Raw genomic sequence first — 24,275 nt, forward strand, 5'->3', positions numbered from 1 at the left:
CTATCCTTGCTCTCCCTGATCCAGAGCCCCTTCCCAGCTTTCCTGGAGCCCCTTTCAGCCCTCGAAGCCGCTCTGAGGTCTCCCTGGAGCCTTCTCTTCTCCAGCCTCCCTCAGCCTTTCCTCCTACGCAAGTTTTCTCTTTTTATTTATTTATTTACTTAATTTTTAACACATTTTCCCGTTCTCCAGCTCGCCCTCCTGTGACGTGGCCGGCGCCTGGGTGCCCCCGCCGCCGCTCAGCCCCTCTCTCCACCCCCTCTGGGGGTCCCATTGGATCCGTGACCCCTCAAACCCTCTCCCGGGAACCATCCCCTGCCTGAGGCTAACGGGGCGGCGGCTCCCGGCCGCAGGCACATGGCTGGAGTGGCCGGGCCGCGTGGACTACATTACCCAGCAGGCTTTGCGCGCGGTGGGCGGGGACAAGCCTTCTCATTGGTCGGCGGTGCCGGCGAGGAGCGCTCTGATTGGCCGCTTCCGGGGGGGGGGGGGAGGCCGTGAGCGGAAGCGTCTGGTACGGCGGCCGAGGAGGCGGAGGCGCGTCGCGCTGCGCCTCCCGCCATGTAAACGCGGCGCTGCTGCCCGCCCGCTGCTCCTCCTCCCGCACGGGATGGGGGCCCGGCGCGGGGGTGCCCGGCCATGAAGGGCGGCGGGGGAGCCGCCAGGGGACCGCGACTCACGGGGACCGGCGGGGCTCCTCCTCGGTGAGCGGGGGTTGGATGGGGCCGGGGTTCCGGGGCGAGGAGGGGGTCTGAGGGCGGGGAAGGGGGCCTGTGAGTGGCCTGAGGCCTTGGGGGGGGGGGCTGTGAGGGGGAAGAAGGGGGGCTTGAAGGAAGAGGGAGGGGACTCTGAGGGGCTTGAGGCCCTGGGGGGGCTCAGAGGGGAAGAAGAGGGGGGGCTGAGGCCCTGGGTTGTGTTGTGAGGGGGAGAGAAGGGGGGTTTTGAGGAGGAGGGGGGGCTCTGAGTGGTCTGAGGCTCTGGGGTGGGCTGCGAGGAGGAGAGAAAGGGGGCTTTGAGGAGGAGGGGGAGCTCCGAGAGGAGAGAAGGGGGGATCTGAGGAGGAGGGGGTGTCTGAGTGGTCTGAGGTTCTGGGGTAGGCTGTGAGGGGTAGAGAAGGGAGGCCATAAGGAGGAGGGGTGGGGGCTCTGAGTGGGAGGAGAAAGCTTTAAGGAGAGAGAATGGAGGCTATGGGGGGCCTGAGGCCCTGGGAAGGGGGGGTTCTCAGGTGGAGAGAAGGGGGACTGTGAGGAGGAGAGGGGCTCTGTGAGGGCCAAAGCCAGGGGATGGAGAGGGGGGTCTTGGGATAAGGGAACTCGGGGGATGCTGAGGGGCTCCGGGGGTGTAAGAAAGATGGGGGAGATCACAGGGGCTTGGGAGGGGTTCGACAGGGGGCTCTGAGTGGGGAGAGGGGGTCGTCGAGGGGGTGAGGGTGCTCTGAGGGGTCCGTGGCCACTGTGGGGAGGCTCTGAGGGGCCGGGGGTGGCTTTGCCTGGGGTAGGAAGGTGGGAGAGGAAAGTGATGGCTTCGGAAGGTGGCAGCTCCCTGTGTCCCTCCCTGCTTCTCCATGGGGCTGGGGCAGGGAGAAGCCTCCTGGCCCTTGCTAGGTGCCTGGCTGGGGTTTGGTTGAGTCCCCCCCGGCCCCCGCTGCTGGCCAGAGCCGAGGGGAGATGGAGCCAGGACTGGGATCTGGAGCTGCGTCTGTGTGTGTTTTCTTCCTGACTGCTGCTGTTTTACGTGAATCCTGCGTTCTCTCTGTGGGATGGGTGGGTGCCTGCCCACATCAATGATTCCCTGGAGAAAGCATGCAAATACGTGCTCTTCTTATTTCGCATGCATATAGACCTGTGGATTGCTGCCACACCGCCTTGTTTTCACAGACAAACTTCTCATAATCCCCGCTGTGCTGCTGCTTTTGGGGCTGGAATCCACAGTGGCATTGTTTTGAAGTAGCAGCTCCTCAGGAATACGGCAGTCGCGTTGTAGGCAAGCACTCTGCGCAGTAGGTGCAGATTGAGCCGTTAGCGTTTCAGTATCCTCATCGTATTCGGAACAAATGCGGTCCCAGCCTGAGAGCTGCATGTTCGTGATTTGTGTCGGCCTGTTTATTTTTAGGGTCTCAGTGCCTGTTTGTAGGGAAGAGTTGTTCCATCGTCATAGCAACCCAGCTGAGTATTATAAACATTATTAAAGGAAACCTTTTCCATCTTAAAAAGAGACTTCCTTTTCGTAACGAAGTTAGGATCAATGTAAAACATGGAGCCTTTTGTTCAGGGTTTGCTCCATGCAGAGACCTGACCCCTTGCTCTTACACAAAGATGCTTTTACTTTCGGCAGAGGCATCCTGCCTCCTGAAGCTAATTTAATCTGCTGTTGGTAAACATTCCCCTCAGCCCGTTGTGGTAGCAGATAAGGAAGAAGCCAGCGTAATCTGCTTAGAGAGGAGCTTCCACGGAAATCAGTATTTCTATGGCTTATTCAGAAACAATCACATCATTGTTGGAAGCTAGGCAAGTAGGGGATCAAAGGCATTTCAGTTTTGAAGTTTGCCATTCTCTCTGTTCGTCCTGAACCTTCCCATGTTCTCTTTGGCCTCTTATCCTATAAAAGGAGAGGTAGAAAAGGAAGACTCTTCATCAAAGGACAGAAAAGCAAGGAAATGAGGTGTCCAGTCCCTAAAAGTGGCTGCGCTGGGATGTCAGTTGTCCTTAGCCAGGGATGGAGGATTGGAATGATTGCAGAGCTGGACGAAGTACATGGATTGTGCTTTGAATCCCCCCACATTGGCTGTGTTCGAGTAGGTTAAACCGATTCTAGGTGCCAGGGTGTGCCAGTCAAAACAGTATTCAATAATGAAGTGGGCACCATTGTCAAGATTCAAAAAACCCCAAAAGCTGTTTGGCTCATCCGTGTTTGCCAACTTGAGTGTGCAACAATGAGGGCAATGGGAATCCTGATTCCTGGCTTTTCTGTTGCTTGTTTGTTAGCACAGAAGAGTGGAGAAGACTGGAAAATACTTAGTAAGAAAAGGCAATGCTTGTTTCTCAGAGAGGCGTTAATAAGCTGTGGCTCCAACACCCTAAAACACCTTAATTTCATGTAAAGTAACTTAACTTTTTAGCCAAGAACCCCAATTTTACTGCAGTATTTGTTGTAAGTAAATAAAACTGTCAAACTTGGAGTGGCATTAAGCAATGAAAACACTGGAGCAGCTCTTATCATCCGGACATCCTCCAGCATTTCCTTCCAAGGAGCTTCCTGCCTTGATAACCACGGCTTCTCCTTTGGAACAAGCTGATTTTCCTGACTGGTTTGGAAACAACGCTGCAGTGAATGCCAGAGCCAAGGGGAAGACAGGGATTTATTAATTAGAGTCTGGGGTGTTTTTCTCTTGTTCTTACCTGATTTTATTATTTATTAGAGAAGGGTATAATTTGATTACTACTTGGGAAGCTGCTAGGGTTTGGAATTCTTTAAGAATGGTGGTGCAGATGTAGAAGTCTCCATTTTAATTCCTTGTAAATAGTAACTGTATTTTACACATAAAAAAGTACAAGTCCAGGTGAATCGCAGTCCCAGCAGCTAGAGAATATTTAGTGAAAGGTTTGTTAGTAATGGGACATTTTAAGTGCTATGCTAATAAAGTTTTTGCATGGTTGTGAGTGGATAATCATTTAATAAAATACTTCATCAGCAATGTTGCACCTCTTTGTCCCTTTTCTGAAATAAAAGGAATTGGGCAGCCATTTATTTATTTCACTGCCTGGACAAAGACACATAAAAGTTGGATCCAGGTTTGAAGTTAACCTGTCTTAAAGGAGAAGTTGAGCCTGTGACCTCCAAAAACCTCCTTCAACTCAAGTTATGTTGTTTATTTTCCTGGAACAGTTATCAAGGCCTTGTGTCCACAGCAATATTGCACAATGCAGCAGGAGTTATTGTCTACAAATTCCTTCTGTTCACACACCATGGCCATCTTACACCGTGGAGAAACCACGGGAATAGTTTTGCTTAGTAAAGTCTCAACAGCTCAGCGTTCCTGCACTTGTGCCATACGCTCCTGGGCTGCATGTCCAGCTTTCCTGGAATTGTGTAAAGGCTTGGTTTGCTTGCCTGCTGAATGTCTGGCTTGTACCATTAAGTGTGAGGTCCCCAAGGCATCTCTTAAGTCACTTTTGCTGCCTTTTTTGTTTCTTTTTGTGTTTTAACAAAATGTTTGTGATCAGAGAAGAGGTTTCTGTCTCCCCTGACGTGATTCTTTTGCTCTGTGCTGCTTCCAGACTCATCTTTTGGGATGTCACCTCTGTGTAAATACCCCAACAGATGTAACCGTGCAGTTTAAGTAGATGGTAATGACGATTTTGTGCTTGCTGTGTGACATCCTTACCATCCTGTGTTTCTGTGTGGGTTCTGTCAAGGCTGTAGACCTGACTGCATTATTCAGTCCATCTGCAGAAGTCATCAGGCAGGCTGCAGATGCTTGTAAGAGGCTGTTGGAACAAATTGAGGTGAAAGAGGACTTAAGCTGTTCTCGGTGTTGAGTCAAAGCGCAGGAAATCAGCCAGAAGACCTTGCAGGCGGGGGTTAGGGCAGACACCCCTGCTCAGGGCCTGGCTGGCTGCTGCCTTGCTGAGGCACAACGATGTGTTCCTCTCCGTTTCGAGCACAAAGGGATCATAGAATGGTTTGGGTTGGAAAGGACCTCAATGCCCATCCAGTTCCACCCCCTTGCCATGGGTAGGGGCACCTCCCACTGGCTCAGGTTGCTCAAAGCCCCATCCAGGCTGGCCTTGAACACCTCCAGGGATGTGGCAGCCACAGGGCCTCTCCATGAAAGCATCTCTTCCTAAGATCTCATCTCAATCTTCCCTTTCAGCTTAAAACTACTCCCCTTTGTCTTGTCACTGTGATCCCTAATCAGGGATCCCTCCCCAGCTTTCCTGTAGCCCCTTTCAGTCCTGCAAGGCTGCTCCAAGGGCTCTTTAGAGCCTTCGCTTCTCTAGGATGAATGATAGAGTTTGTTTTGCAATAGTAAGTGTAGCTGCTGGCCACGGCAGGGATTACCATATGCCACTTCCTAAACTCTTCCTCCGGTCTGGCTGTGCCACCCGGTGATTGTGCGCTCTCCTTCCACAGAAGATGCAAAGCCTCGAGGCTCTGCAATTAAACAGATTGCGCGGAGCACGTTGTGGCACAGATGCATGAAAAGAAGTCACCAGGAAAGATAGGTATCTCATGTCCTGGCTTTTTTGTAAAGTCAGGGCTTTGTAAAGTTGAGGCCTCAAAGCTGCAGCAACCTCAAACGAAGCTGCAGCAAGAGGAGAAAGCTCAAGTTTGCAGCTCTTGTATTTAGAGTACTGCAGCCAAATTCTGTCAGCTACTCAGTATACTTCGAGGGTCATCCGTAGGCGTCAGAGAAGATCTCAAGACAATAATAGTGCTCTATTTTAGCACACTCATTACAAAGTATAACTGCCCTCTGCCTCTAGCAACTATTTTTTCCTCATACTCCACTGCTGCAGACATGGGAAGGCTGTTGTCATAAGCAGCAGTATTGCCTCACTGCCTAATTCCCTCATTGTCTCTTCAAATGAGACCTTTTTCTTTCTCCATGGGCTCTTACAAGGAAAATCACTTTTTTTACAAGGAAAATCACAGCAAAAAGATGCTTTGCAGTGCTGTGCTTGTAATTATTGGTGTATCCATCTTGAAGAAAAAGCAATCAAGCTACTGGGGTTTATATGCTGAGGGGGAGCTGTGCTAGGGGATTGGTGCCTTTTCATTAAAGGAGCTGTAGCTTTGAAGAAGTGCTGTTTACAGATCATGAGAGAAGTAACATCTCCCCATGGTTAGTGTAGAAGAGGAGTGGGACGGTGGGTTCCTGTCCTCATCCAGATTTCTTGAGTGCCTGTAACATCTCTGGAGCGCCTGGGTTTTCCTGTGTGAATTAAAGGAGAGGCTCTGCTGAATTCATTCCAGTGTTGGTGCAGGAGGAGGCCCTGAAAATGGCTGTGGTGTTGGGGGGATCCTCTGTAAGGTCTGGTCACTGCACCAGAGCAGCTTAGGATGCTCTGTGGATAGCGCAAGGAGCTTGAAATGCTGCTCAGCCCCAATCATTGCAAGGTAAAGGCTTATGAAAGGTGTCAGCCACCTTCTGTCCCAGGTGCCAAAGAATGAAGAACCATTTTAACACATTAATCAGCTCTTAAACAGAGAGAAGTGCTCATCTTGCCTCTACTAGTTTTAATTTTACATTTTGTGTGATGTTTTTTATTCTGTTTTTTCCTGAAGAAGCAACGGTTCTTTGATGTGTTCTTATGCCATATCAAAGCAACTTCAATAAAATAGTTAAATGAGATGTCTTGAGTCATAATACCTGGAGTCCTCAGCACAGGGAGGACCTGGATCTGTTAGAGTAGGTCCAGAGGAGGCCACGGAGATGATCCTGTGGCTGGAGTGCCTCTCATACGAGGATAGGCTGAGAAAGTTGGGTTTGTTCAGCCTGGAGAAGAGAAGGCCGCGGGGAGACTTAGAGCAGCTTCTGGTACTGAAAGGGGCTCCAGGAAAGCTGGGGAGGTGCTCTTGCTGGGGTAGGATGTGGAGGAATGGATTTCAGCTGCCAGAGGGGAGATTGAGATGAGATGAGATGTTAGGGAGAAATGTTTTGCTGTGAGGGTGGGGAGGCCCTGGCCCAGGTTGCCCAGAGAAGTGGTGGCTGCCCCATCCCTAGAGGGGTTCAGGGCCAGGTTGGATGGAGCTTTGCGCAAACTGATGCGGTGGAGGTATCCCTGCCCATGGCAGGAGGTTGGAACTGTACGGGCTTTGAGATCCCTTCAGACCCAAACCATTCTATGCTTCTACAATAATGCAACCCTCTCCCCTGTACATATTATCATTTCCCAGTTTCACCTTACTCCTGGACTGCAAAGGGGCAAGAGCCACCCATGATCTCATTGCTGTGACCAGTTTGGAAGGTCATTTCTGGCCTTCCCTTTGTTTATCTATAATCTTTAGAAAAACACTATACTCGCAGTTATGTTGTGGTTTCTTTCCCTTGTTTCCAGTAGATGTGGACGATAAATATTTAATAAAGTGGTACATTGATGCTCTCAGAGGCAATATAACCTATCCAGTAAGAATTAGGAATGGTTGGACTCGATGATCCGGTGGGTCTCTTCCAACCTGGTTATTCTATGATTCTGTGAATTCCAGAGGGTTGCCTTCTCCTGTTTTGTGACAGCCAAGGAATAAGTAAAACTTCACCCTGTTGTCAGTATGCAGAACGTAAGGCGTTTTAAAGCAGAAGGTGTTGAGGAGATGCAGTGTGTCCTCTAAACGATGGACAGAATCGGGACAACCCTGAAGCCTGTAAATGCCAGAAATATCAGGAGTGACTTGATCAGTCCAACACCCTGGGATAGCCTGTAACTGCCCTCAGGAGTAGGATCCTTCCACCTGGAAAGCTGCACTGTATGAGTGTTAAGAGCATGAACTTTTTTATTTTGGTTAATGTTCCTGAGAACAGCATAGCTTATCACTTGGAAAGGTGGGTTTTTTTAAAAAAAAAGTCTTCTGTGTTCCATCATTTGGTCACTCCATGCATATTTTGTGAACTTTGTACCGTCAGGGTGCATTGCGCATCTTCAGCTTGCTTCGAAACCAGCCTGACCTGGGCAGTGATGCTTGACTGCTGTAGAGGTTGATGAGCTCTGAGATAATAACGGCCAAGTACTTCTTACTGAAGGGAAGCAGCCCAATGAAATAATCGCATTTAAATTCTGGGATGAAATCTGCCTGGATTTTTAGGAAGAGAGGAAAACGCCATTGCCACTCTGAAATCCTGCTACTAATCTAATTTCTCCATGGTTGCCTCTCATTGCATCAGTCAGTGCTATTTGGTGCAGTGCTGCTTGCGGGGTTGGAAAGTGCTGGAGATAAATATAGCGTGGGAATAATCACTCAGCTTCATTTTCCTGCTCTTTCGCTGTTAACACATATCATCAGTATTGACAGCTCTGCAGAATGGTAGAATCAAGTCCTTATGTCCACACAGCACCTGTGCATATGCATCATCCTGACAGGATAATGAGGCTGCGCCCGCGATGCTCCATAGCATGTGCATCCTCTGCATTGCCGGTAGGCAGATCTGAAATGTTATTGGCAAATGTGAATATGAGTCGGAGGAGAAGTCCTGGAAGAGTTTTAATGTGTTTGCCTGGCCCCGAGTTCCTGCACAGTTCAGCTGGCATGCCACGCTGCCGTGTGGGAAGAGTCTCCGAGCACAGTGCTCAGCAGCTGATATTTTTCTTAGAGTCCCAAGCAATTAATTTGGGCAAGCACGGAGTTGTATGTGTACAGTAATTAACAAGGAAAGCACCTTAGGCCAGCATAACAAGGTGGTGTGGGTGTCCTTCGTTTTGAGATTGTTCCCTGTAATTGCAGCAATTTAACCACCTGGATCAGTGCAACGTCCCGGTGTAGCCTCTAAAAGCCATGAGGCAGGTATTCCTAAAAATAGGTGAAATACAACGGGCTCTGCCCAAAAAAGTACCTGCCCTGGAGCACCTTATTTAAATAAGAACGGGCAGTCCTGTGTAAACTGTGGGCTGTAATCCTTTTACAGGGTTGACTTGAGTGCTGAGGCTCTGACATGAAGACTGTTCTCTTCCTTATATAGGGCTGGATAAGTGCTGGGCAGTAATGAGGTTGGAATAAAAGGCTTTGGTAACAAAGATGAACTGGCAGTCCCAACTGAATCTTAAACTTATCCCTGCGTATACATGGACTTCAAACAATACAGGCGTGAGTCCTGCTTGCTGAACTTGAGCTGGATGCCTCTGTTTTGGAACTTCTGCTTGTGAATAGCATTTAGTTGCCTAGATGGATACCCCTGTGCTCTTTACGTTTGCCTTTCCTGTGGTTTAACTGTGTGTGTGTGTCAAAATATCTGGCAGTTATGCATATCACAATGTTCTCAGTGTAATTCAACACAATGGTTCTTATTCCAGAGTGGCTGGGTTTGGTTTTGTTTCATTGGAAGAAGTTTAAGCTGTGTTAATAGAAACTGTCCTGTTCTGGAGTGAGAGAATCTGTATGGAATACAAAATTAATATAATTTTATCTGATTTAATTCACGGTCTATCTTGTACTTCCCTTGCACAGACTGGATTATTATTGTTCGGCTTCAAAATATCTATGGAAGTACTGTTTCACGTAGTCAGATATGGCCAAGGGAAAATGTCATCCCTGCTGCATTGTCCGTCCTTGATGAATTTGTACATCAACATCTTCTGTGCAAGAGAACTGTGCTGGAAGTGCCTGAATCCACTGGCAGATAGTGGTCTTAGAGAGCCACAGCCTAAATGACTGATTTTGGTAAGACATGGCAGGAATCAAGCAAAAAGCAAAGGCAGCACTTGGAATAATTTTATTTACTTTCGTGTCTGCTCTGTTGGAAAAGACAGGGATGCTGTCTGGAAAAGGAAGGAGATTTGGGAGAGAGAGGCCTGCTTACACAGTGGCAGTAGAAACGTGAACTGAAGGAAAGTTGAGTTGTTCTGTGCAGCATATTCGTGTGGCCGAAGCAGTGACTTGATCTGCTGTGTTTGCTTAGAGACACGGCGGGCGGAGGTGATGCAGGTAGAGAAAGAAGGCAGCATGTAGGCAGTGTGGTTTCTACCTGGGTGCACCTGAGCTGCTTCTCATGCAGCAGTGAAAGGCAGAGTGGGTGAACGTGGAACAACTTAGAACAATTTTTTTTCGGTAGTGACTCATTGCAACTTACCCAAAGTGACCTGATTTAGTTAAATGAGGCTAAATATAACCCATGTGAAAAGTACTGACATGTGGGAGGAGACAACAGCAGTTGGCTCACAGCCGCGCTGTTCTGGAGGGAACATCTTTCACGACTGGTGACTAATAATTTTTACTCGTGCTGGCTTTGGAAATAACATCTCTGCTCCATTACCCCCTTCTAGGGAGAGGAAGACAATGCACCGTTCCTAACCTGTTGCCTCTTCCCTGCCTTTCTCAATTCCAGCTTACTGCTATGGACAGTGCTATCACCCTCTGGCAGTTCCTCCTCCAACTCCTCCAAGAGCCTCAGAACAAGAATATCATCTGTTGGACCTCCAACGACGGGGAGTTCAAACTGCTGCAGGCAGAGGAGGTGGCCAGACTCTGGGGAATCCGCAAGAACAAGCCTAGTATGAACTATGATAAACTCAGCCGTGCTCTCAGATACTATTACGTGAAGGTAACAAAGTCCATAAATCCACCCAAAGCCTTATCCATCTTACCAGCTTCTGCCTAATGAGCTTTGTTTCCTTTTTCATTCTCTTCAAGGGGATAGGTGTCACTTCTGTCTCTCAGACTTAAGCAAGGTGTGCCAGTTTGTGTTTAGAGGGTGGTTCTGCTTTCATTTATTGTTACACTGTTTTTCCTCCCCAGTGGTTATTTTTCTAGGGTTTGAGATAGCTTTATGCAAAATGTTACCTCCTCTGTTTTATGTCTTTGCTAGTATGAATCTATCTTTGAATATTCTAATCCCCTTTCCAAAGATATACACCCTTGCAAGGGTTAACATCCTCAGCACTCCAGTTTAAGCAATAGTTTTAATGGTTCTGATGATTGAGGTGGTGGATGTTGCACCACCTTGAAATCTTTTCTGCAGACAAAGGGGCTGTCGAAATAAGGATTTTAATTGAAGCAGCCAAAGTATTTTTCTCCTTATGCTTAGAACCGCACCTGTAATGTGTCGAGCGAATTTAGCTCAGCAGAGTAAGACACTTCTCTTCAGCTCATGTCTTTCTAATAATTTGAGAGCCTTTCGTTAGTGCACAGGTAGCATCAAAAAAGCTGAACTGGAACCACAGTGTGGGAATCTTCTCTTCCTTGCAGTAAGCCATTTATCCCACAACGGTTATTGTGTGGGTGTATGAGTACAAAATAGAACACAGTTTCTGAGGAACCTGTCAGTTTGTAGCAGGCAGCATGCTGCTCGGGGTTTATTATTGGGTAGCGCAAATCCGACTGTGTACTGAAAGGTCTCCGTAATAATAATTGTACGATAAATAAGAATCTTCTTAGGTCCACATTGTGTGTGGGGTTTCACTTAGGAGCAAAACAAGTTCGACATATGCTGTGTTGTGGTATTGAAATAGCTGATTAGCCTACATTCTGCTGACTCGTTGAGCTACTTATTCTCTTTTGTTATATGATCTTATTCAGAATAAAGGTGGTTTGATTTGAGGTATTCTACAAAACTCTAAGCTTTAATTCTGCAGGTTCTCCTGTTCGATTACACTTCAGTCTTCCCAGGCCAGTGATCTTTGATGGAGCTAGCGGGTATTTTTTTTGTTTCTTAGCTGATCTTTTGTAATATGTTAAACAGAATTGCCTGGTAGTTTTAAGGCCGTTGTTAGATTTAATGTCAGGTTAAGCTCACCTGTTTTAGGGTTTTATCTGCAAGCCCTGGAAACGATACTTAGGGAGCATAACTGAATTGCAAGAATGCAGTGTGTTTTTAAAGAAGAAACAATCTTTGATGAAACATTACAGACTATATAATTCCTCAGGCTATTTTAGGCAGTGTTTGTAAGAAGAAAATTAATCTGAAGAAGTCTAAATATATCTCTCTTCTTCCCAACAGAATATCATTAAAAAAGTGAATGGTAAGAAGTTCGTGTACAAGTTTGTTTCTTATCCGGAGATCTTAAATATGGATCCACTTGTCGTGGGCCGTATAGAAGGAGACCCTGAAATGACTGGTTTTGCGGAAGTTAGCAGTGCTCCAAAGGATGTGGAAAACTGTGGGAAGGAGAAGTCTCAGTCATGTGCTAAATCCTCCAGCCGCAATGACTATATCCACTCAGGCTTGTACTCCTCTTTTACTCTGAACTCCCTGAACTCTTCCAGCGTAAAACTTTTCAGGTCCATCAAGATTGAGAATCCAGCTGAGAAACTGATGGAGAAGAAACCTGCTCAGGATCCAACACCCTCGGTCATCAAGTTTGTAACCATGCCCTCCAAAAAGCCTTCCTCTGTTCCCCTGGTCTCTACCACTTCAGTCGTCTCTGTCACTTCCACTGCCTCTGCCACTTCAACCACATCTTCTCTTCCCATCACATCAGAAGAAACTCTCCAGACCTTGGAGACGCTTGTTCTCCCCAAGTTAACTGCCCCTGAAGCTCCAGCACCTTTGCCAAACTTAACCACCAGCTTCACCCCAACTCCACCCATCTCCTCTGTTTCTCCAACTCTGCAAGTTCCTTCCACGCCCCCGTCGCCACCTCTGAGCTCTAATCCAGACCTGGACATTGACACGGACATTGAGTCTGTGGCTTCTCAGCAGCTGGAGCAGGTTCAGAGCCTTCAGCATCAATCCCCAGAGGCCAAAGAGCAGGATTCATCTGTGCTGGAGAAGGAGTTTGCCAATCACCTCTCCAGATCTAAAAAACCCAAAGGGCTGGAGTTGGCTCCTACTCTTGTCATTACAGGCAGTGATCCAAGTCCACTGGGGATTCTAAGTCCTTCTCTCCCAACTGCTTCTCTTACTCCAGCACTTTTCTCTCAGGTAACCTAATTCCCTTCCAGGTTTTTTTGGTTTTTTTTTTAGTAACAACAGTGGTTATGTTATATTTTAAAACAGAAAGGGAAGGCAAGTGGAAAATGAGTAGTCAGTAGGTTATATTTGGAGTTCCGAAACTCAGGATGTCAATCCCCTTTTTCTAACAAAACAGAAACTTTATTGATAATGGGCATTGCGTTACGTGCCAGAGTGTGCCCGAGTGGTGTGTCAGCTCTGTGCGTCTGTGCAGGGTTAGCGTGTGGAGGCAAAACCCAAACTGGCACTGGCAGGATCCTGTGTAAATCCTGCCAGGATAATACTGAAGTATTTAAAAAAACTGAGACCTTGCCCTTTTCCTTCAGGCTGATTCTGAAAATGCTTTAAAAATAGAGAACCACGGAGGCGTCTGTTAGCAGCTTTCTTTTACTTGGTTCAGTAGCCATTTACTTAAGGACAGAGTATTGGGGGTTTGCAGCAATAAAACCGGCTGCTTAATTTGGCTGTTATCTTTGTGTGGGAGAGGAAAGCTGGGGAGGGGCTCTTTACTGGGGATAGGATGAGGGGAATGGTTTTAAGCTGAAGAAGGGGAGTTTGAGATGTGGTCTTAGGAAGAAATGTTTTCCTGTGAGGGTGGGGAGGCCCTGGCCCAGGTTGCCCAGAGCAGTGGTGGCTGCCCCATCCCTGGAGGGGTTCAAGGCCAGGTTGGATGGGGCTTGGAGCCCCTGATCCAGAGGGAGGTGTCATTGCTCGTGGCAGGCGGTTGGAACTGGATGGGCTTTATGGTCTTTTCCAACCCAAACCATTCCATAATTCTACGATTTTATGCCTCATGAAAAATGTGGAAGGGAACTGAATCCAACTAGGCTGGTAAATTGCTCTGTATATCTGTAATCTCTCTCCTCTAATAAATTGGAGTTGGACTGAAACCGTAGGGAAACTGCTGATTAAAATGACTGAAGATAGGAAAAAAAAAAATCAATTGCAGTTGCTCTGTTGGCACTATTTGGAGTGTTTGGCCAGTGACCGTGGAACATCCAGAATATTCAGAAGCTGGATGTGAATGTCTTTTGTCATGGTTTACATTGTCAGTGTTGCTCTGACCACGTGTGTTCCCTCTGTCTGCTCTCTTTAAGTTCATGGACTGAGTTTTCCCAAGTCCCTTGCAGGTGCTGCGTGCTGAATCGCAGGAGGAGCCGGTTTGCTCTAGGTTACAGCAGGATTTGGCAGCAGCTGGGAAAAGCGAGCCAATTGCTGAGCCAGGGGAGAGAGAGCTGTTGCTGTGGGGTTTGAAGGGAGGAGAAGGAGGTGGGAGGAGGTGAAAGAAGAGAATGAGGTTCTGAAATTTGGACCCAGCCCTCTGCAGCTGTAGGAGCTGGGATTATTGTGTGCATTTATGTGTGCTGCGTGTTATTCACTGTGCAGGTTTCACCTGCTGACTATCGCCGTGTGTTTTGCAGACTCCCATCTTGCTGACTCCGAGTCCCTTGCTGTCCAGTATCCACTTCTGGAGTACGCTGAGCCCGGTCGCTCCTCTCAGTCCCGCAAGGTTGCAAGGTGCTAATACACTCTTTCAGGTGAGTTCCAGCAAGGTTAGCCAGTCTCTCTGTGCTTTTCAGTGCCTTCCTCAGCAGGGATCCATTAGTCTTCCTCTTTTCTATCTCCTATGTTAGCTTTTGAGAGCATTTAATTTTAGTGCTTACCCAATTTTATCTAAGTCTGCTGTAAATGTTTGTGTTTAGCTGTGCTGTAGAGATAGATACATTTCTTTTAGGTCTGTCCTCCCTGTCAAACATGCTTCCTTGTAACTTTACTAGTTGAGATTTTCCTGAAAGTTGAATTTTGCTGCTGCATTCATTGTTTTAATCCTTCGTTAACAGTGTCTTCTGTTAAAAGATATTTATTAAATCTCACCGCTAGCAAGAAGGGAGAGTGTGTATCTCTGAGGCAATTTGTAACACAGCTCTTTATGATCTCTGTATTCTTCTGTCTTCTGTTGTCCAGAAATTCTCAGCTTTACTGTTTTAATAAATATTTTTGTTTGACTAATAGGTAAGACACCCCCCCCCATAATTAAAACAAAATATCCTGTAGTTGTAATTACTCATGCTCTTCCTTCACTGTGGAATTGGAATAACCACATCTGTTACTTGAGTCTGCTTAGGTGAAGGGTAAAATTGAACTAGTTGTCTTTTGAGTTTTTGTCTGTCATCTCCATGGAGATGAAGGAAGTAGCTTATGTGGATCGTGAGGATAGGGAATAAACAAGTATGTCTGAAAATGCAGTCCTCGAGAGCTGATAATTAAATGAGGAAAAATTTTGACTATGGTTTCCCAACCATTGTTTTAAGTTTAGGATTTAGGCGGTGCTCCGTGCAGAGGTTGTGGGCTGGGTCCTCTTGACGATGCCAGTTCCAACAGCCAGATCGATGCAGTCTGTTGAGGCAGTGGCATTTAAAAAAGCAAATTACTTGGGGGAAACAAAGAAGGTTCTTTGTAAGTCTGGGGTAGGGTTTTTTTGTCATGGTTTGGTTTTGGTTTGTTTTCCTGGGGGAGCTTCTACGTGCACAGATAATGTGAGGAACATTAAAATGGCCTCTTCCCTAATCATTTTTGTTTTGTCTCTTAGTTTCCATCAGTGCTGAACAGTCACGGCCCATTTACTCTGTCTGGACTGGATGGACCCTCTACCCCTGGCCCATTTTCCCCAGATCTACAGAAGACATAGCACACGAACTTATGGAAGGGACATGTTGGCAAGCAAGGGAAAGATAGGACACTTATATTTAACCATGTTTTTTAAATGAGCAGTTTATAATTCCACAGAGATTATCAACAATCATAGTTTTTGCCATTCCCAAATAAAATGCCTTTTTTTGCAAAATTCCCTTTTTTGAAGACTGAGGTTGGGAACGTATATGCAAACGCCTTAATAGGAGCTGAAGCTCCAGTCTCTTCTCTTCCCTCCTTGGTTTGGAAGACTTCACTACGGTTAAAGGGAGTTTCGGCAGGTCGTGCAGTAGCCGAATCTGCACTGATTGCAGTATAATGTACCGGAGAAGTCTTTTTTCTGTGACTCTTGGAAAAACCCTCTCCTCTTCTGCTTCCTGCGCTTGGCAAGAAGAAATCTAATCGTGATCGAAGCTGGCATTCGAGGAAAAGCTTGGGAAGCGGGTGTTTGCATCGGCTTTGCCTTGGAGTGTGATAACTTCTGCAGCAACGAAACAGCCTGCGTCTTTTCTGCTGTAAAAACATCTTGTCTTTTTGCAGGGAGAATTTTTCAAGGAATATTCCATGATTGTGATACTGAGATATGGACAATTTTTGAATGGCATTGTACGCCAACAGTCCAGCCTCTCAGAGAAGTGGTCTGGCTAGCTTCTGGATGCTTCCCTGCCGTGCCTCCAGTGAAGAGGCACGGAGACGAACGGTGGGATGAGTTCCTTTCAGTTCTCAGAAAATTTGAATGCTGAAGTCCAAACATTTCTTGTGTCAGAGACCTGTTACAGCTGTAGCCTCACTGCTAGAAGATCAGCGGGATGGAGGATGTTCCATGATGTTTTCAGGGTGTGTCTGCACTTGGTGAGGTTGCTGCCTGATGCTCAAGTTCCAGACTCAAAGGGTGGGCGAGAACACTGACGCCCGAGCATTAACGTTACTGCTCTTTTCCCATATTTGAAGTTGAGAAGCTCCTCTTCTACCAGCTCTTATCTCAAGTTTTGCATTAGCTCCGTTGTTTTTTTGATTTGAGGAAGCACTTGGACCCAAAGCAAGCTTGGCTCAGTGTGTACAACTGGCTGAGAGAGGTACCACGGCGTGTCCACCTTTCTGTAAATTTGTGCTTGCATTGCTTTTCTTGGCAGCCGTGCGTGTATGGATTAATACCAGATCAGTTTTTAGAGCCATCTGAAATGCAGATGAAATTGGTTTTGTGGCTAGATTTTTAAACTCGGGAGGCCTTTTAAGAGAACAGAGGACTGAAAGAAGAGAGACTCTCCTTTCCTGACTGCGTTGAGGCTGGGGGTCTCGCTCTGCTGGTGCTGGGTGCTGCGCCCCTCCGTGCTGGGCATCTGCTGTCGGGCAGCAACTTCTGTTTGCTGCTGAGTTGGTGGCATAAGATGATCTCCGTAACATACCCACTGGGAAACAGGTGGAGACTATCTCTTTCCTTTGGCATCTTCACTGGCTGTCTTTCAAGTTTTAATGATCAGAGGAAGATGGTCCCTTTACAGCGAGAGGAGCTGGCAGTGCGTGCTGTACATACTGCACCTCTCTTACGGCTAAGCGGTGAACTCGAGCTTTCCAGAGTTTCCCTTTTGCCACTTTTGCAGACTCTGAATTCACTTTAGAGCGTGTGACAATACCTGCCGCTTAACTCACTGCAGTGATGTTACCTTTCTATATTCTAACGTTGAAAGCTGTAAACCACTTAATGTGTTCCTGACGTGGCACCCGAGATGGGTGGGTGTGACGAAGTTGCTTTTTGGGCATTGTTCATCCAGAAACTCCCCTGCCTGGTGCGAGAAAAGCATTTATGCCTTCTTTAGCTGGAGATAGCAGAGAGTGAGCTCATGGAGTGAGTGAGCCTCCTGTTTGCTTACGGCAGAGGCATAACACCGGTTCGCGGTTTAGACATCAGCAGATGCAGGATAAAGTTCCTGTGCCAGCGGCTCTTAAAATGACAATGTGCAATATTGACCCTTTTTTTTTTTTTTCTTTAAATGCAGAAAGCAAGCTGCAGATCATAATTAAGAGCAAGCACCTGGAATTTTCTGGTTTGCATGATGGCTCCTGAGTCTGCTGTAGAAAATATATATAGCTATATATAAATAGCAGCACTTTTAACGGCAGTTTTAGGTTGCTCAATTTTATGGCCACCGAGGGTGTGGACTTGAGAGCAACGTTGCAGACTAGGATTAGAATTTAAAAATAATAAATGAGCACTAAAGACTTGCAATTTAATTGCTTCCCTTCCCTTGTCCCCTATGGAGAAAAGCCAAGTTTATTTGTTTAAAAGTTGTGTGTGTGCACACATGCACTTAATCTTTTGTGAACTGTATCACTTTCAGCATAGGTATGCAAGAGAACCAAATGCTGACGTAGCTTCTCAGTTGTGCTTGGCCTGGTTTCATGCTCTTCTCCAAACAGCTTTAGAGGATTGCACTGCCATATGTTTACCTTCGGGAACATCTTCTTTGGAGAAAGTTCATAGGAAAATGCAGCCTGGATGTGTGGGTTTCGAGCTGGTAACATCCAGCTTCCTGACAGCACGGAGAAGATGATCGCTTTTGCTTCTTAAGCACCTGCCTAGGAAAATATTAGTCCTGTCCTGGGTTCTGGTCCCAGGAGGCACTTGGGGAAGCAAGGTGAGAAGGGGGAAGAGGTGGAAGAGGAGGGCTTGCTCACCTTTTCTCCGTTACAACTTTCAGGTCACTTAAGGTAATTTTATCTTGTATATATGCTGCCTCATCAAACACACCTCTACTAACTCATCCGGAACTGCCAGCTGTTTTGGATCACATTCCTGACAGAGCCCAGTGTCGCTGTGATTTCTTGGAGCCTGGTTCTGTGAGTGGCTGGTACTTTCGCTAGCTCACTTCAGGAGCCATTTGCAGCTCGGTGCAACTTGTTTTTAATTTAGTGTAGGGACAGCGGGGGTTAATATAGACTCTCTTTTAATTATCATGTTAGCAGTCTGTAATATGGGTATAGTACTGTGTCAGTTTAAAAAAAATAACTACAGCATTACAGAAACGTTTTATTACATTACAGTTTGTGTTGCTGAAGTAGCCATGGTATTGTTGAATGCTCGTTAACATTTGCATCAGTTAATTCATAGATGGTGGTAGAATTAGACTGGATGAGCATGGAAGCTGAACATCGGTCTTGCTTCTGGAACTCTCTTACGTGTTGCTGCTGCTGCATAGTCCTGCAGAGCTGGAAAACTTGCACTGCTGTCGCTGTGTGTGCTGTGTCTGGCTTTGTTTGAGATCCTGAACTGTCAGGATGCCACTAGCAACATGTGCTGCCAGCAGAAACAATCTATGGAAAGCAGAAATGTGTCAATAACACCCTGCGGTCATAGAACTATAATTGGTCTGTCCTACCTGTTTTCAGAGAATGTGATCCTGGTAATGAAGGTGGTGGAGGGAAAGGTTTCTTTTTGTTTCTTAACAGCATCATCCGTCTAGATCCTTGTTAAGGAAATCGGTCTTCAGCAGTGACGGCTGAATGTAACTCCTATGCACTGGCTTTGGCACATCCAAATTGCATTTTGCAATAGGTCAGGAAGTAATAAAATTCCTTGAATTTAAGAATTCATTGTTTTACCTTAGAGCATCCTAGGACTTCAATATCCATGCAATCTTTGGTATAACGGAGCGTGCACTGTAATAGAAAAGGCTTTGGCTGGTTGTTTGGGATAATTTCTCCCTCTGATAACGTTTTCAAACCTCAGATATCTAGCAGATAGGTTTCTGGGGTTTATAGCATTCATTTTAGCCACAGCAAAGGCTGCTTATGTGCATATCTGCCTGTACACAGCTTTTCAAAATGCACTGAGATGCATTAATGTCAGATTCTCTCACACCTTCTACTTTGATGTGAGAACTTGTGCAGGTTGAGGTGGGATGCGAGAGCTAGCGTACAGGTTGATGCAGTTCCTCAGGTGAGCACAAGTGCAGAGTTCTGATTCGCTTCTGTAGCATTTTTTATTAGTGCTGCGGTCAGAACCCGCAGTCCTGACAGTGTGTTGGCTACCCCTGGCTTATTCATGTATCTTTTAGTTACCTTTTGCTACTGTTTTCTTGCATTTTTGTATGTACTCATTTACTAGACAATTTCTCTTCCATTTTTAATGCGTATTTGTTTACAAGACACATCTCAGTGTTGTATCAAGAGGCTATCTTGGTATTGTCAGCTATGAAAATAAACTACGTCAGTAGTTAAGGAACATTGTCAAAGTTGACAGGTATTTTAAAACTTGATGTTTGAGCTTTAGGTGTCCATAACAATTTTGTTCTGTTCCGTTCCTTAGTCCTGCCGTGTAAGAAACCTTCTGGCCTCAGGTCCTGGCTATGGAGAGTTTATTTTGACTTAATAATCATGGAGCATGACATTGCAAACAAACAGCCCCAGTCCCACAGGATCTTACACCCAGCAGAGAAGTTGCAAATCCATTAGAATTGCAGTCATGTTGCTTAGAAGCTATTGGGGGTGTTTTAATGAGGTATAGGATATCTTGGCGAAACAGGAATTTTTATGGTTTTCTTTGAATTTAATTAAACAGCGATTGGCAATGGCTCTGATTTATTCTGAACAGTATTAGCAAACCTGCTTCATGTGGGAGCCTTTGGCTGCCACCAGCAAGCTGAGTGGTGGTTAATGTGGGACAGGCTGAAGTGGATCTGCTGAAAGCGGAGGCTGTCAGATGGAAGATCAAAAGACAAAATGCAGTGATGATGTTTTACACGCTCCTTCAGGGCTCTTTCTGCACAAGGCTGTGTCTTGGATCGACATCTGTCAACACGTCATTCCACTGCGTTCGCACGGGCTCTGCAGGAGCCCTGTTTAACAGCTGATTCTGGGCAGAGAGGGAGTTTGGAAAACAGACCCAAATCTTTTCTTCATAGACTACAGTGGCAGTGCTGCTGTGTTTCTGTGACCCATGTTTATCATCAACTGAGCTCCTGTTGAAATCCCTGACTCTCTTACTGCCACCTAAGGCAGAGAGGTTAAGCTTTGAGTTTGGATCTCGAACTGAGGAGCATTCTTGCCTTTGTACAAAGAACAAATGAAAAGAAAGGAGAATATGTTCACTGCAAATCCTCGATTCTTTCTGGAGAATGCAGCTTTGCTGATCATAACCATGCTTTGCAAAATCCCGTGCCCTGCAAGGTAAGAATGCTGGGCAGGGCCTAGTGGTTCTACTTGAATGCATATGCCGATCTGTTTCCTTTTTAGATTGCAGGATGCCTGCTTCATAGAAGTTACGCTACAAAAAATATGTAAAACTAACTAGAATTGAATTTTGTTTGCTCCTTCCCAAAAAAATGCAGTAGAAGGTGTTGCAGAGCTATTCCAGACATCTGATAAAAAGCCTGCGTTGAGAGCTGAGAGTTTGGCTTTAGCTGTGAGGCTGGAATCGCTCCCTCCGTGTGAACGTGTGCACGCGCGCTCGCTGCCCAGGGGAATGTGTGTTCCCCTCGTAGGCTACATCCAGGTTGGTACAAGGACTTACCGTGTGCACTCAGAGCAAGCTCCGCACTGCGCAGTTGCCACTTTGACCTGTTTTGCACACACTAGCGAGGGCTTTCAGGGCATTTCTTTGTTTTTTAGCACTGAAATCAATTGTACCACGGTGTGGTGGGGTTGGCAGCGTCAGGTTTACGCTTGGACTCGATGATCTTAAAGGTCTTTTCCAACCTAAACGATTCTGTGGACTAATTAGTTGCCAAAGGTTGTTTTTAACTGCATCTTTGACATTGTTGTATGCCACGTCTTCTAAAAGAAGTGTCTTAATTGTGTCTTTGACTCGTTTTGTGTTCCTGAAACAAAAGGTTGGACTTCTTCTATAGTTAAAACATTTTCTTCTCTGTTGAGACGATGCGTTGCAGAAGGTTTTCATCTCAAAGTAGGGGTTTTGGCAGGGGGTGTAACAGGTTCATGAGGGACTTTTGGAAGACAGAGCTCTTTGAATGGAGGCACGGAATGAGCTGTAGGCAGTGCAGCGAGGAGAGGGGAGGAGAGGCTGGATGTCTTGTGTTTGGAGCCCATTTCACCCTGAGCAGCACACGTAGCGGTGCTGTACTCATAACTGGAAGCTGTTTATTAACCTTTTTTTTTTTGTTTGGGTTTTTTTTTTCCATTTTTTTTGACCACAGGAAGGCTTTGAGGATGGCCTCTGCATGGTTCCTAGTGCGTGCGGTGTGCAGGGTTGGGGGGGGAGGTTTTTACAATACCTAGGTTTGCTCTAGGCTCCTTGAGATGTGTTGTGGTTTTTTTGGCTAGCATGTCTTAAATCTTCAGGCTTGGAAACCGCTTTATAGAATTGTGTTGACTTTTTGTTCTGCTGTTGTTCAGTTGCACAGAGTTTTCTATATATGATGTACTAGTTTTAACGTTAATTCTCTGTGAACAGGGTTGAGATTATTCATTGTAGTTGAAAAAAAAAAAAAGCTGTATTCTAAAACTCCCTTTAAAAATCTTGTTTGTATTCTGTTGCAGTGTTACCAGATGGCCTTATGTACGTCACAGTGTTTGTGATAAGTACAGTAGCACATTTAATGCTTATCCCCCCCCCTCTGTTTTTATAGCTGAGAAGTGTATTCTTAATAATAGGTGAATAAAGGGAAAATCCTAGCAACATGAACGGTAAGGAGAGTGGTTGTCTCCTCTAATGACAGCTGGAATTAATCTGGGACTGAACCGACTCTGAATAGGGATTGTTAACCAGCATGAGACATAGTCTTGGGAATTCTGGGAATCTGTGAGCGGAAGATGTGTGCCAGAAGCCTGTAAATCGGAATAGATCCGCTGGCTTCGCTGTTATGGGTCTGATCGACAGTGGCGGAGGATCTGCTCTCTGCAGCATTTTGTCTGTGGCTCAGACAGAGTCGGGGAGGGAAGCTGAATCAAAATTTTACAGAGTTTCAGCACCCTCATCAGCTGTGGCCATGTGTGACCGTTGTTGTGCTGTTTATTTTTAAAGTGCACATCTGTTTTGGAAAGTGACTTTCTGATGCCTTTAGTGTTTACTTCTCAATTGAATTTTTAGATTAACCTGGGTTCTTTGCAAACTGGCAAGATGATGTCTGCAGTGTTTCTATTGACATCTCTGCTTGGGGCAGAGTGAGCAGGCAGTCGCCTCAGTGAACTGACTCTTAACTCTGGAACAGATTCCATTTTACTTTCCTGTAATTTTAACAGTGGTAAAAATTACATTGAAAGTAGCAGAGATAACGTTTTCAGTTACTCTTTCCAGAACAGAGTTGCATTTTATATGCACATATATATATATATAAAAATATATATTTAGTACCAAGTCAAGAAACAAAGCAAGCTATGATGTAGTGAGTGTCTGACTTCCTACACTGGAGACTTTTTCTAGACCCGATCTTTTTGAGACAACTGTAATCTTACACCTCTTTGGTGCTCTCTGTACAGTTGGGTCAACTTGCCTGGAAGAGAATAGCTTCTCAGTCTGACTTTCTTTGAAAATAAAACCTTATAAGAGTATCTTAATGCCATTGTGTTTTTTAAAAAAATGCTGGTATGTAATGCAAGTACATAAATAGCCAAAGTTTTCAGTAATTGTTCAGTGTTACTAAATTTGCTTTTATTTAACCTTCCAAGATAACATATGAGGAAGACCTTCAGTGTGTTGATATCATATTGAAAAAAAAAAAAAAAGTCTGATCAACTCGATTATCGCAGATATGCAGTTATTTAAACACATTTCAGGTTTGAATACAATTTGGAAGCAAAGTTCTAAGATGCAAAACTTGCTTTGGAGGAAGGGCACTGTAACGACACTTCAAAGTAAGAAAAGCCACTCTTAAAGTGTGATGCATTGGCAGTTGTTCGTCAGGCATAACGAAGGTCTTTCCTGAGAAATCAGGTGACTTTTTTATTGCTTCAATTTTTGTGCAAAAAAAAAAAAAAAAAAATCAATGTATTGCAATCTTTTTTAAAAATGGGGTGGGAATAGTTAAAGAAAACTATTTTATGTAAGAACTGACAGAGGGATTTGCTTTGTATAATGCAAGCTGGCTTTAAAAAAAGCATTGTAGCAAATTATTCAAGTCAATCATATGTTAATAGTTATGTGCAACCAGACATGCAAAACAATTGTATTTTTTTAAATAAATATTTTTAACAAAGTTTTTGATCTTTTGACTGCTTTTTTTTTTCAGTAGCGGAAATAGAAAGTTGCAGCTGTGGGGCAGCTCACGCTGTGATAGCGAGGAAGCTCATCAGACCCTGAGCTAAGCTGAACGTTCCCAGCAGCACAAGCTCCTCGCGTCCTGCGTGAATGGAGACAGATGGAGTTGCTGGTGCTGCACGGGCTGTTTGCCACATTAGGTACCACTCTCTTCTGGTGAAAATCTCCTCTGGGGAGCAGTTCTGTTCTATATACAGCACTGCTAGCAAAGCAGGTTTGAGTTGTCAAGTACGTTTCTCCCAAAAGAAATGTTATTCTGGCAGTAGTGTTGAGCTAAGTATTATCAGAATTATAATTCAATGATTCTATAATCTGCAAGGACATAATTTTGGTTTTTATTAGCTCACAGTCCCTGGTGTGACACGTACGGAATCTGAGTGGAGTTCTTTCCAAACAAATTCCCTCCTTGTATTGTTTGATGCTCATTTCCTCTGTCGGGGATGGAGAAAATGCTGTCATGGTGGGAGGGGTACAGTTAATGGCAGATGGGTTGGTTTTGCTGCAAATGGGTTTGCACTGCTGCACTTTATTCATTCTGGGTTGCTCAAGGAGAGTAACACTGGCATCCTGTGGTGCTAGAGAAGAATTACAGCATGGACTGCGCTGGCTGTGAGGCCCGTGGAGGAGTCAAGCCCAAAATTCCATGGCATTTGCCTCCTTCCTGCACTCACCTGATGTGCACTCAGCTTTAGGAACACAAAGTCAATTCACCAAGTCACCCTGATCCAGTGAGAGGTGTCCCTGCCCATGGCAGGGGTGGAACTGGATGGGCTT

At 45.6% G+C, this 24,275-nt stretch overlaps 1 protein-coding gene across 2 annotated transcripts; it reads left to right on the forward strand.

The window, feature by feature from the left end:
- The first annotated feature begins 530 nt into the window (after nucleotides 1-530).
- On the forward strand, nucleotides 531-23,440 carry ELK4 (ETS transcription factor ELK4). 2 transcript variants are annotated; one of them, XM_069876163.1, is made up of 5 exons: nucleotides 531-701; nucleotides 10,034-10,249; nucleotides 11,645-12,568; nucleotides 14,020-14,136; nucleotides 15,189-23,440. In XM_069876163.1, the coding sequence occupies exons 2-5, from the start codon at nucleotides 10,043-10,045 to the stop codon at nucleotides 15,285-15,287; spliced, it is 1,347 nt and encodes a 448-aa protein (XP_069732264.1). In that variant the 5' UTR covers nucleotides 531-701; nucleotides 10,034-10,042; the 3' UTR covers nucleotides 15,288-23,440. The 2 variants fall into 2 exon arrangements, with proteins under 2 accessions (XP_069732264.1, XP_069732265.1); XM_069876164.1 differs by lacking the exon at nucleotides 531-701 and adding an exon at nucleotides 9,250-9,369.
- The last annotated feature ends 835 nt before the right edge of the window (nucleotides 23,441-24,275 follow it).

Source organism: Phaenicophaeus curvirostris, chromosome 24 (assembly GCF_032191515.1).
Source record: "Phaenicophaeus curvirostris isolate KB17595 chromosome 24, BPBGC_Pcur_1.0, whole genome shotgun sequence".
NCBI lineage: Eukaryota > Metazoa > Chordata > Aves > Cuculiformes > Cuculidae > Phaenicophaeus > Phaenicophaeus curvirostris.